We start from the raw sequence: 13,558 nt of genomic DNA on the forward strand, positions 1-13,558 counted from the left end.
CATGCAAGGATCAGGTATATCTCCAGGTGCCTGGGACTTCGATGGGGGCTACATTCGCCCCCAGTCTGGCCTGCATTTATGTAGGCCAGTTTGAAGCGTACCACATCCATTCTGACACCAATCTCTTCCAGAGGAACATTGTCCTCTGGAAGAGATATATAGACGATGTACTGTGCATATGGGAAGGCACGGAAGAGAGACTAAAGGATTTTCTTGCTTGGCTGAATGGTCTAGATAGCTGTTTAAAGTTCACCTGGGAAATGAGCAAAACATCTGCAGTATATCTGGACCTTGATATTCAGGCAGAGGATGAGAAGCTCGTGACCAGGGTACATCACAAATCAACGGATAAAAACTCCCTACTACACTATAGATCATACCATCCCAGAGCCCTCCGCGACAACTTGCCTGTGGGACAGTTCTTAAGATATCGCCGAAACTGCTCCACCTTACAAGAATATTCTGAACAATCCAATGTATTGGCCACCAAGTTAGAACATCGAGCATACCCCAGAAAGGTCATAAGACAAGCAAAAAAACGAACCTATAATACGCCCCGTGCGGCCCTGTTTGAAAAAACCTCTAAGGAAAAAGGTGAATGCATTCCAGTGGTCACCACCTTTGGGCCACTCTCCACCAAAATCAGGCAGATTATCCGCAGGCATTGGCACTTGCTTAGTACCACCAATATGCAAATGCCTCCACCCCGTTTTGCATTTAAACGATCAGCGAACATCCGAGATCGGCTGGTCCATACCAGACCCAAAATAAGTCCACGTGAGACTAACATCCCTCCGGGGCATTACCCGTGTGGGAATTGCTCTGTTTGTGCATTTACATCACCTACTAAAAGCGTCACCCTTGCAAACAAAAAAATCTGGTTTCTAAACAAATTTAGCAACTGTAATACGTCTTATGTCATCTATAGACTAACATGCCCCTGCGAGCTCCACTATATCGGCCTTACCACCAGGAAGGTAAAATCAAGGATACAAGAACACCTTAGTACACTACGCGCAGGTAAATTGAGCACCAAATTGGTACAACATTTTCAGACACAAAAACATACCTCTCAAGACGTGCGCTGGGTAGTGCTGGAAAAAGTCACAGGCGATCAGTTTAATATGGAATCCAGATTGATTAGTAGGGAAGCACGTTGGATTTACCAGGAGGGTGTGGATCAAAATGGACTGAACGACCTTATTGAATGGAATAAGGTGAATACATGAATCGCCCAATCCTTCCCTTACACCACCAAAGGTTCATTAGTATTCAGTTTATTATAGATCCCAGACAGTATAAATTTGGGAACTATACATCCAATAGGTTCAAATTTTCAGTAATGAGTTAACCCAAAGAGTGCATCTACAACGGGTCACAACTCTCATTGCCACAATTTGAGAACATGAGAGTTTAAAGCTTTTATCTCTCACTAACGTAGAAGTGATCGGACATGGCAATGTATTTCTATCAACCACTTGGTCTGTTTCCAACAGATAACTAAAAACAACAAAGTACCATGTACCCGAAGGGGTATTTATGGAAAGACCTTGGTTCCGGTTTTAAACGTCACAAATGGGTCGATTTACATATATTCGATATTATCCACCAGTCGGGTGCAGTAATCATATGCAGTAGAATACCTTTGCAAGCTAATGGGGGGTGGTACAGTAGGGAACCCACCACACCAAAATGGCAGACCTTTTTACACTACGTGAATTCCCTGATAAGAACGGGACCTTTGAAGTTAGGTCACGTGGTGAACGTAATCACGTTCTTAAACCGCGAAACACAACAGTCGAGCTGTTGCTGGGCTGAGTAAACGCCAGTTACAGACGCTTCTATGGTGAGTCTCGATTTTTGTAATTTTACTTGGGGCACTCGGCACGAAAACATTAAAAGATAGGAACTTGGGCTACCTCAGTTGGAGCGGGAGGTTTTGACGCGTACGGGTCAGGTACGAACTCCATAAAGGGTATGCCACTGCAAGGGGTCACAGTTTACCGAACAGGATGCCAAACACGAGGAAGTTTCAAGGAAGGACTCAGATGCAGAGTAGATACCTAACAGAACTGAGATACACGAGCATTAATTATGGATGACACCACTTAGGGTAGGCATCTGATACTGGCAGTCACACAATCGTTGTTGTACATTATATATTACAGACTCACGTTTGGAGTTGAATAAGCGGAGCCTTGAATGCGTATACACAGCCACAAGGACTCAAGGGTAAAGGTATGCCCATGGTGGGCAATATCCCGGTAAATATGATATGGTGTGATTCAGAATGCAATACATAGGATACCAGTCCCGTGGTAAACCGGTAGCCAACCAAGTCTGTCCTGTGTTGTCATGTTTGTTTATTTTTCTTTTGTCTCCAACAGAATTGTTTTTAATTGACAAACAGAGGTGCAGGGTGAAATGAACAGACCCCACGCCCTGAAGAAGTTGCCGTGAGTTTTTCCAGGAGGCAATGAAACATGTCGGCATTTTAAACATGAGCAGTCACGCAGCTTAGAATAAAAAACGCAAGCCAGTGTGATTTAGCTCAAATTTGGATATCATTGTATATCACTATGGGGTTCAATATGGTGCACATACTATAGCACAGTTCTTTTTCTTTAATTACACACCCTAGCGCTTGTACAGTCAATCATTGTTTTCCCTACACATTTTTCTTGCTTTTGGAGTGTTGGTAGCTGATGATGAGATCTTGAGGTAGCAGGCGAGTACCATCCTGCTTAACCCTCCTTGGTGTTGCTACCGTGAGGCACCAACACTCCTTTTCACTCTTTTTTTCACCACGTTTGGGTGTTGGAGACATAAGTTTTTAGACTTTTTGATAGTCATCCTGCTTTACCTCGTATGCAAAATATTTGTCTATCCTTTTCTTTTTCTAAGTGAGCTACACCGACGAATAGCATAGATGAAATAATCGCTTGCTTTAAAAATTGTCTAAAACGTATGACAACTGTTACGGATGTATGAATCACTCGCTCACATTGTGAACAGGTCTTTTTGTATACAGTGCATTGAGTGGGGGACGACCTGTTCTCTGCCCCTTCAGCTCCTTATTGTAGACTAAGCTACTACCTCTAACAACTTTGAACACAGTCTTCTTAAAATGAAATTGTACTCTGTTGTGTAAATTTAAATTGCAATTGCTCCTTGCCTGCAGCTTCACATGGCTAACTGTTTGAACAAGCTACTGGATGGTTTTCTCTGTATAGGATATATTAGTTAGTTGGACAGTGATCAAAGTAATTCAGTCTTGTTTAGATCTATGCAAAGGTACACCACCTTTTGTAGTTCGTTAAATAGAAAATTATATTGTTTATCTTGGTATTAAAACTGTAAAATGTTTGATTTTGCCAAGAGATACACTAAAAGAAAACAGATACACAAGTGACTAAATGATTACAGTGTCTGGTGGGTGATTTTTATTTACTCCCGTCCGCCCCTTGTCTAAGGGCTGGGGAGGTGCTGAAACAACCCTTGCCTTCCCCCCATGCCCTATAGCTGAAGGGTACTTTGCTGTGTTATCAGGGCAGCTTTCCGTGGTTTTGATGTGTGACCCTAGCCCCAACTAAGTTGTTTTTGGGTGATGGGGGGGCGGGGGGAGGGGTTAGTGAGGATAAAAGATCCCCCCCCCCCCCCTTCCCTCCGGCCATCAGTGGGGAGATGTGCTCCATTCCTCTCACCTTGCATGCGAGCGAGGAGGTAAACAATGTAACATGTCCTCTTCTCTTCCTGGTCTTCCGGAAAGATGAGCGGAAAATACCAAATGCCTTTGCCTCCAAGGGAGAGAGAATTGTTCTTTTCACCCTCACATTGCTGCAAGGCGATACATAGCCGTCCCCATGAGGAGGGGAAAAGATTCCAATTAACCCTAACATTTTGCCTAATGGTGATCTGGGATATACCTTGTCCCCCTCACCTTATCCAAAGAGCAGTGGGGTCCTGCCTTGTCCAGTGGTGGGGGTGAGAATGCCTCGCTGCCACCCCATGCCATAATCAAGGGTGAGTGGGGGCATGTAAAGGAGAGTGAGTAAGCTGTTACCTTTGCCTGTGCTGTCATCACCAGCTGGGAACAGCACAGGAGTGGGTGCCAGTTGACCTGCTTCTTCATAGCCTACTTAATAATGCATGTCCCAAAGGAGTAGGTCACACTTTGCCAAAAGGATGTTGACACACTTAAGGACTGCTGGAGAGTTGGAGGCATAAAGATGGAATATTGGGTAGGCAGGTGATACACAGAGGGTCAGCATGGGTGGGAGACATTTCTTTTTGTTGCCATTATTTGCCGAGCCTCTCCGTGATGACGCAAATCAAAGTAACTCTACAATGATAACAAAAGATTCCATCTCAGCTATCGGATGTCCAGCATAATGGCCGACTGTCCGGTTGAGCCGGCATAATGGCTGACTGTCCGGTTGAGCTGCTCACTGCAGCTGAGAAGAGACGAGCGTGGGATTCACCCTTCCGGTTATTTTCCCCTGGCTATCACCTACCTTCTGCTCTCTGCCATTATTGCTGTTCATCCCGCCACGACTTCTTCCTCTCTGGAAAATATTTTGTTGGATTTCCTTCCTGACGGCGGCCCCTCTCGTTTTCCAGCCACGTCTGATGTGGTCTCTGAGCATCACCCCGAGTGAATTTCATTGTCCTGCTACTTCGCCCTCCGTGTTTCCAGATTGACACTAGTGGAACCAATTGTTGAGCTGCCTTGGCAGCGGAGAGGAGATGACCTGGCGGATCTTCCCTCCCGCCGTCACCTACCTTCTGGGCTCGACCTTGGTTGCTTGGCATCCCGCTATGCCTTTTGGAACTGCTTCTGGGACTTACGAGTCTTGACCCACCTACAAAGCAGCAACGAGACTACAGTGACGCTGCCCCCCTGTGCCCCCGAGCTTTTCTTCCTCTGTGAATCAGAGTGAGCGCGCCCTCCTGACCCCGTGGTTGCCTTTCCTCTTCCGGGGCTGCTGTCTGGGTGCCAGAGCAGATTTCCCCTGATTCTTCAGCATGTTGAATCTTGATACTGCTACCAGAGTGCTTTCTTTTTGTGACGACCCGATAGTGATCGGCGATTTTCCAGCCTTCCTTCCTCCCGATCCTGTGGCTACCCCGCCCCCACCCCAATCCAGTCCTGCTCCTTGAGGTTGGTTTTCCTTACGGATTTTGGTTTGGCTTCTGTGGATCTGTGGGCCCGCCATTTTGTGCTGAGGTTGTTGGTGACTGTGATTCCGTGTCCTCCATCTTGATGGTTTCTACCATTTCCTCGATCGCTGCTTTCCGCTGGTCTACATCCCGTTGTCGCCGGCCTGTCCTTTGCTTCAAGTTAACCCCCCCTTGGGACACCCACACCCCTCCAGTCATGAATGGTCACTGAGAGGCACCCTTTTTTTGCCCCCTCCTGCGGTCCCACTCTATTGCCAAGTTGACTCGACGCAGTGAGTGAACCTGGCACTGGATGTTATGACTACATTACCTCAACCGGTTTGTGGGCTCTCTAACTCTGACTTTTGTGGACCCCCGATATACTTTCTTCCATTGCAGGTCTGCTTGATCTGATCTGCTTTCCAGCCCCTTGACTCTGCCCCCCTCCCCCACTACCTTCTATGCTCTATTGAGACTTGTTTTTCTTTGTTACGATATGTTCTTGTAAGTAATGTAATTATGCAACAACTGTATTCATGTAAAGCACTCTGATGCCTCCGGGTCTAGCCAGCGCTATATAAAACTCTTCAAATAAATCCTACTGCAATTCGAAACCAACACCAAACTCCATCACACACCATCATACTCCCACCCAAACATCTTATGACAACACACCAAATACGATATCGCCATAGAACAAACTCACCCACCCACATATGCCAAAAACACACTTTAATTCAAGAATACACCCATCTTCATATGTCCACAAAAAACAACATATGCTAACGCAAGCCCCATCATAGGCCAATACAACTACCATCATACATTCATATAAACGATAATACACCATCCCACTTATCATACATCCATACAGCTAACATCATAAGTTCACCCAACCAAAATAATGCGTCTGTAGAAATAAAAACCTTTTTAGGGGTTCACTGATACACCTGGTCCTTTAACCCAACAAAGAAGAGATTGGCACGGAAGCTGTAATATAAAAATAATGCATTTATTAACCTCACATGAGGGAGACTGCGTCGTACAGTACCCTCAGGCCACTGTAGGAGACAGTCTAAGGAGTACAGAGAACAGGGGCCTTATATATGCATTTGTTACATAGTCAGCATAAAACCAAGGGGAGGTCCTGGCACATACAAGAATACTATTTGACTAATATGGGTATACATATTTTGCTTGCTCAACAAAGTGGAAGGGAAGACTAAACTGCTTACATCAGTAAGAATAGCCTGACAGTTCTATACTAGGAGCAGATGCATTCTGGCAGCTACAGGTCTTTCTGAGCATGTGCAAGGCTCTGGAAGAGGGAGAAAGCACATGGCTCACTAAAATGGCTGCCAAGAACAAAATGGCTTTTAGCTCATGCTAACAGCGTTTCCTGCAATCTTTAACAGGTCCACACATGCGATTGTATGTCCACAAAGCCAATATAATATAGTGACATCCAAAATCGTATCTCCAGGCTACCAACATTGTATCCGAATACACCCACTATCATATGGCAACAAACTAACCATTCTACTCCAACAAACCAGTTATCATACACCGCACAACTTGCATCATATGCCAACATATTGACCATCCTAAGTCCACCAAATCAATATCGTCAACAAACACACCCAGGATGATAAACCAATATAACCACTATCAGTTGGTCACACAACCAATATATATGACAACCCACAAAAGCAACACCAAAAAAAGACAAAAATAAAAACATGAAATTCACAAGTTAAAGTGCTACCATAAGTTACTCACCACCCCAACTTACTAAGCCATCTTTAACTCACTACCCCCTCATTTAGTCTTCTTAGCATCATACAGCTTTTCAAAGAGTAAAAGTAAAACTTTGCATACTATGAAGTATAAATAACTACATCAAACAGCAGCTTACCCACAATCATATGTCAACACATCAGACATAATTCGTTGATGAACCAATTATCAATTACCGACATATCCATCATCAGACATCGCTGCAAGTAATGGCATACGTCCATAGAACCACCATTGTACCCCCCACACACACCATCACACGTCCTCACAATCAACACCTTATGCCAATACCCTCCATCATGGTAGGTGGCGTAAGTTATGGCATGCTGTGTGTGTTTTTAAAAGATAGCTGGGTAAATTATTATTATTATTATTTTTTTAATTAGCTGGACCATATCTAACCTTTTACTTAGTTGTATGAGTCACTGTACTTAAACCGTTGTGGGCAGTCAACCCCCCGGACATGTGCATCAGGGTTGGCCTCAGGAACTTGCCAAAGGTGCAGGGAATGCATCCAACCCACTGCTGATGTAAAACTGTTGCTGTTCACAATATATGGTCATGGACAGCATGGGCTGATGCTCCCAACCTGCCTTTGGCCTGGTGTGGCAGGGGTTAGCCACAGGGCTTGGCGATGCACCAACCCTACCCCTGCTGGACAGAGAAGGGGATTCTTCTTACTGTCACACGTTTTTTGTCAAAATTGTGATTTTCATGAAAATTTAGATTTTCAGCTGGTAATAAAATAGCATCTGTAAGATTGCGATTTTCATGAAAATGTAAATGTTATTGGGGTTCACTCATTTTGTTTTTAGCTGTTTTCTCCATTTTCCATACCTCTGATAGCCTCTTCAGCACTCTCCTGGGCTCTGGCTTCTTATTGTGCAACCCATGTGCCGTGGAATTTTTTTCCCCAAGCCTGAAATGCACAATTGGTAAAAAAAAAGAAATAATTCGAGCTGAAATAAAACAAATGTATTGACTGAAACTTTTCATCCAGGGCCAGCTTTTCTGAGCAATTATTTTGATTTAATGAAACCCATACTGATGCCCTTCTGGCTACATTGTCTAAGCCATGCTAATGCATATCAGTCATTGGACTTGTGACTTGAGGACTTGAGATATAGACTGGTCTCTGGTGACCCTTACTTTCTAACTAAGCGCCTTACACCGGAGAGGTTAATTGTTCAAAAGTCATCTTCATGCTTTCAGAAAGTGAATGTTTTATTTGGCTGGTCTAGCGCTCTGATATATCAATGCTGCTTGCTTTCTGGGGATGTACAGCCATGAGCTATGGGACATGGCCAGCTGTATCTTGCCAATTGTCCCAGAGGACCTCAGGGTGTCACTAACCCAAGTGATACAGGTTGGTCTGGGTGAAACCCAGTATGTACTCTGAGCTGGTCTGGGACACTACAGACTTCATTGTAAAAACTATTTGCACCAGCGTCGTGCTGAGGAAGCACTCCTGGATGCATTTAACTGGGTTTTCAGGAGATGTGCTAGCGCCCCTAATGGCATGCCTTTTGACAGCTCAAGGCTGTTTTGAGGAGGATTATTTGGTGCTAGAGTGATTCAAGGATAGTTGTACTACAGTACCAACCTTGGGGCTGTTGACTCCAGATAAGCCATTTTCCAACCAATACAGGAAACTCCCAGTCTATCCCAAAGGGCTTGTGTATAGACATTGTCAGCCCTCCCAGCCTGTACTGCAGCAACCAACTCAACCCTTGCAGACCGATGGTGTGGCTCCAGCAGAAACCATTCCATGAAGTAGGGTCAGCAGTCTTTTTAGACTTTCCCCCCTGCTGCAACGGCTACAAAGACACTTTAGCTTGTCTTTGATGCAGATGCCAGAGTTCAGTTCCTTATCAGTTTGTCTGCCAAAGGTAGGCTCAGTGCAGTCAGCCATAGACCCCTTCCAGACAATGACTGCACTCCTGACATCTTTGTCAAAGGCCCACCTGCGTCCCACGCAAGGCTTCCATTCATTGGGGGCTCTTATGGACATGCTGCAGTAGGTTCAGGACATTCAGGGGTATGATCTGTTCTTCCTGTATCAGTCGCTCCTGAGGATGACTCTGCGGCTTCTTGGTCTTGTGCTTCATGCTTCCTTCTTATCCTGAATGCCAGGTGGCATATGAAAACTCCTGCAGTGGCGCCTCAGATTCCTGTAGGCCTATTATCATGGTTGACTCTCTGAATCCATCCAGATCAAACAGGAGATGGTGCAGAATATGTTGTGGTTAAAAAACAAACGCCAACACCTGCATCAGATCACTCTCCATTCCCCACGGAGAGGCAATGCCGATGACAAAAGCCATTGCTAATGGGTTGTGGCGATCATTTGGCTGAAGTTGAGTTCAGAAGTCTCTGTACTTAAGCGGAGAGAAAGTTCTATATTAGTATTTTGGAGCATCAGGAGATTTGTTTTGCCCTGAAAGCGTACCTGCCGTCCTATGAAAAAAATCTGTTGCAGGTTGTCACAGACAATGCAACCACCATGTGGTACTGCAACGTGCAGGGTGGCATGGCATCCTGGACACTGTCAGGAGATGGGCCTCCTTTGAAGATGGCTGGACCAACAGAGCATCTTCCTGATTGCCAACTACTTCTGAATGTCAGAGTGGAAGAACTGAGCAGAAATTGTCAAGTGGATCACAAATGGTGTCTTCAATCTGATGTGGTGTAGGGCATCTTCGAGCAGCTGGAATTGCCCATGCTAGATCTATCCGGCAGCTGTCTAGAATGTGCACTGTCAGTAATTATGCTCACTGGACTTTCCTCCAAGACATTCGTTAGAAAACCCATTGATGTTAGATTGGACAGAAGCACTCGTGTATACATTTTCAACACTAACCTACCCTACCTCGCGTTTTAAGGAAGATTAAGACAGACTTAGCCTGGACTGGGCAAGAGACTGCGGTACCCAGAGCTCCTGAGCATTTGCTCTTTGATCAAGCTTCCACTTCGGGAGGACCTCCTGTCTCAGCAATAGGGCAGAGTCCTGTAACCACATAGTCACATCCTACACCTCCATGCGCGGAGATTGAGCAATAGCAGCTAACTGTATTTGACTTGCCAACCAAGGTGGTGGTTGTCATCTTCGCTTTTAGAAGTCCGTCCAAGAAGTAGATCTACCCTGGGTGCTAGGACACGTGTTGCTTTCTGTGATCCCTGAAGCACTGATCCTGTACAAGTTAACCTTTCTGATGATCTTTTATTTGTTCTTTTGTTCGCCGAGCAAGGTCTGGCGGTGGGCACGGTAAAATGTTATTTGTTGATTCGCTCTTTCTGTGTTTACCTTACCAAACATCTCTGTTTAAGTCACTGGTTGTAATGCGTTTTCTAAAACGTTTGACTCAAGTTTCCCATCCAAATTATTTGTTCTACCCAAATGGGATCAGAGCTTGTTGTTGACGGTTCTGCTGTGCAAATCCTTTGTACCTGTGCACAGTTGTTCTTTAAGGCTCTTAACTCTAAGCACTATCTCTGTTATTGCCATTACATCAGCCCCTGTATGTGAACTGGAGGTGCTTTTAATTCATCTGCCCTACCACCTTCTGTCTGGAAAAACTAGTACTGAAGACTTGGGTAACCTTTCATTTGAAGGCTGTGTATCTCTTCCACGTTGACCAGTTGTTTACTCTGCCTGTGTTTTTTGTTGTTGTGGCTCATCCTTCAAAGGAGGAGTTCAGGCTTCATTGTCTCGACTCTAAGAAGTCTCTAAGCTTTTACATGGACCAAACAAAAGACTATTGCATGGATGATCAGCTCTTTGTGGGTTTCTAGGGTGCATAGAAAGGGAAGGTGATGCACAAGATGACTGTGTTGAGGTGTATAGTCCTCTGTATTGACATCTGCTATACACTGGCTCAGATGCCTCTCCTTAAAGGTGTGCAAGCTTATTCCACCAGGGCCAAGGCCGTTGCAATGGCTTTGGCGAGAGGGGTACCTGTTCTAGAGACCTGCCCGTCTGTGTCACAGGCATTGGTATTTATGTTCATGAAACACTACTGCCTTGACAATGAAGTCAGGCAGACAGTGGCGGCTCCTCCGCAAAAGCGGAGGAACATCGCTCCACTGCTTTTTAGCACTGTAAAAAAGGAAAAATAAAATGATAAAAACACAAGGTAATTTATAGTTTTATTTCTTCTTGCTGAAGCTGTTTTGTGGGGCGGACCGGGGATGCTCTGCTCACAGAGCAGGGAGAGGAGAGGTGAGCAAGTTGTAAGTGCTCATGACTTTTTGGCCGGCCGTCTTGGGCCGGTCAAAGAGTCTTGCACACTTTGAATGTACTCCACCCAGGCTGTAATACAGCCTGAGTGGAGAACATGCCCAGACTCCCTGGCCCCGTCTGAGCGACAAACCACGGCGCTTAGACCAATCAAAACGCTGCTATGCAGCGTTTTGATTGGCTCAGGGGAGCCTGGGTGCTTCCTGCTTGGTTCCAGCCGGAAGAGATGCAGAGAGACGACCGAGGAGAGACTCCAGGAAAAGGTATGTGATTTAAAAAAAAAATGTTTCTCCAGCACCCCCGATCCTTGCCAGACGCCAGCTTGCAAAAATGTAACATTGTAGGTTTGTACAAGCTTTCACTGCGAAGACTCCTCCATGGTACTGGAGTGATCTGTTATTATGTTTGCCGTGTGGTACATGTAGTGCTGTTAGGGCCCAAAAGCAGCGCACTAATCCTTGGTATGTCGTGTTGTAGAACTTAGGCCAGGTGCTCAGCTGCCCTCTCCCACTTCAGCTTGTCCAATCTCCCCCAAAGTCTCTCTGTTCTCTCCAAGTTTATCTGCTGTTGTCACTGGACTCACTGGTCCATATTTCTCTGCTCTACCCTAGGATGCCCCCTCTCTCCAATTGTCTCCCCCTCATCCATTCAGCCTGCCTCGCTCTTCCCCAGTGTGTCCTTTTTCACCCAGTCTTTCTGCTCTCCTTGCCTGCTACTCTACTGTCCCATCGGCTCTCACCTAATCGGTCACCTCTTCCTCCCAGTCTCCTCTCTCCCTCTGTCTCTCGCTTTTCACACCCACTCTGTTTTAAATACCCACCCCAGCCTTGTCCCTCCTGATTTCCTTAACTCTCACTGTCTATCCGGCCTCTCCCTAATCTCTTTACTATTTCCTTACTCCCTCGTGCCTCTCTGCTTCTGCAAGTAGCCTGCCCACTCGCACATCTGCCATGTCAGCTGGGTGTTCTCACCCCCCCTCTTATAATAGGCTCCTCTCCACTTCCTCACCAGCCTGTCCCATTCCCCTGCTTACCCACTCTGTCTCGAGTCCTTCACAATCTCACTCTCACTATACCACAAGTGCTCTATTCTGTCTCCTTTTCGCATCTCCTCACACTTTCACCAGTTCTCCTCCGCCAGTCTCGATCGCACTGCTCCGCAGGTAGAAAGCTTTGAAATGCCCGAAGAGCCTTCCTGCTGCTGTGACGTGTGTACCGTTCTGATAAATGTATCCCCGTTCAATACCAGGGATCACTTACTTCAGTTGGGGTATTTACGCCCCACCAGGTTCTGCTGCAGTATCTATCTTCCAGCTGAGCAATCTGCAGTTGTAAGTATCCATCAGAAGAATAAGTTAAGTACTTTCGGTAATTCACTCATTCTGAAAGATGCTCTGTCTAACCGCAGATTCTTCACTGCCCTCCCACTCCCAGTTCTGTAGAGTGGCCTCTTTACCATCTAAAAAGGTCTCCAGTTAGGACTCGGGAATTATTGTTCTTATTAATGTCAATTGAAATCCACAAAAATCCCTTATTTTGTCAGCACAAAAATCACATTTTCTAGTTGGGTTTCCTTCAGAAACAGTATGCGAACTAAAGAATCAAGCATCCAGTTTACCCTGTGTCATAGAACCAGACATAGCATGAGTGTTATCAAGCCCGTAGTGGCGGCAATACAAATGCTTCAGAATGGAATATACCCAATAATGTTTTAATTGTGTTTGTTTATGGGCTATGCCTTTTTCCTCTGAAAAGGTTGTGCGCAGTTAAATGAACTGAGATTGTTAAATTGTTTCAGGCTTTTGGGAGTATTATATTGCTCCAATTTGATTTAAAAATACTTTGTCTGTTAACTTTGTGCCAAATGGTTAACTGATAGTTGTTTCAAACTTGTGGTATATTAATAAAAACCCTTTGGGTCTCTATTTCATGTCATAGGTTTATTGGGAAAACGGTGCTCAAATTGTCTCCCCTCATGATAAAGAAATCTTAAAATGCGTTGAAGAATGTGCCGAGCCCTGGAATCATTCCTGGAATGAGAATCTCGCAGATACAAGTTTGTTTACAAAAGATCCTCTTGAAGAGATATGTAAAGTTTATATGGAAGATCTGAAAACCTTATGTTTTTACAGGTATTATGTTTTAGAATCTGCTAATCTGTTCACATCAAATTTACTTATTGTTGTGTGTGTTTTTCTGGATAACTGTAGTTTCTATTCAAACCCTAAATGGTCGGTGTAGCCAGAAAGAATTTAGATGCCCTTGAGATTCAGACCCAACCTGAGGCCCTTGCTTGAAACGATAGATAGTACCTTAATCTGAAAGAAACACGTTAGTTAGATTCCTTACCTTAGAATATCCCCAG

At 45.0% G+C, this 13,558-nt stretch overlaps 1 protein-coding gene across 1 annotated transcript in view; it reads left to right on the plus strand.

Annotated features, from left to right (window-relative positions):
- PGM2L1 (phosphoglucomutase 2 like 1) overlaps nucleotides 1-13,558 on the plus strand; it is a 670,483-nt gene that overhangs the window by 276,399 nt on the left and 380,526 nt on the right. The window contains exon 6 of the mRNA XM_085623364.1: nucleotides 13,132-13,325. Coding sequence (XP_085479490.1) covers nucleotides 13,132-13,325 — 194 coding nt within the window. The remainder of the gene's footprint in view (nucleotides 1-13,131; nucleotides 13,326-13,558) is intronic.

This window comes from Triturus cristatus, chromosome 8 (genome assembly GCF_964204655.1).
Source record: "Triturus cristatus chromosome 8, aTriCri1.1, whole genome shotgun sequence".
NCBI lineage: Eukaryota > Metazoa > Chordata > Amphibia > Caudata > Salamandridae > Triturus > Triturus cristatus.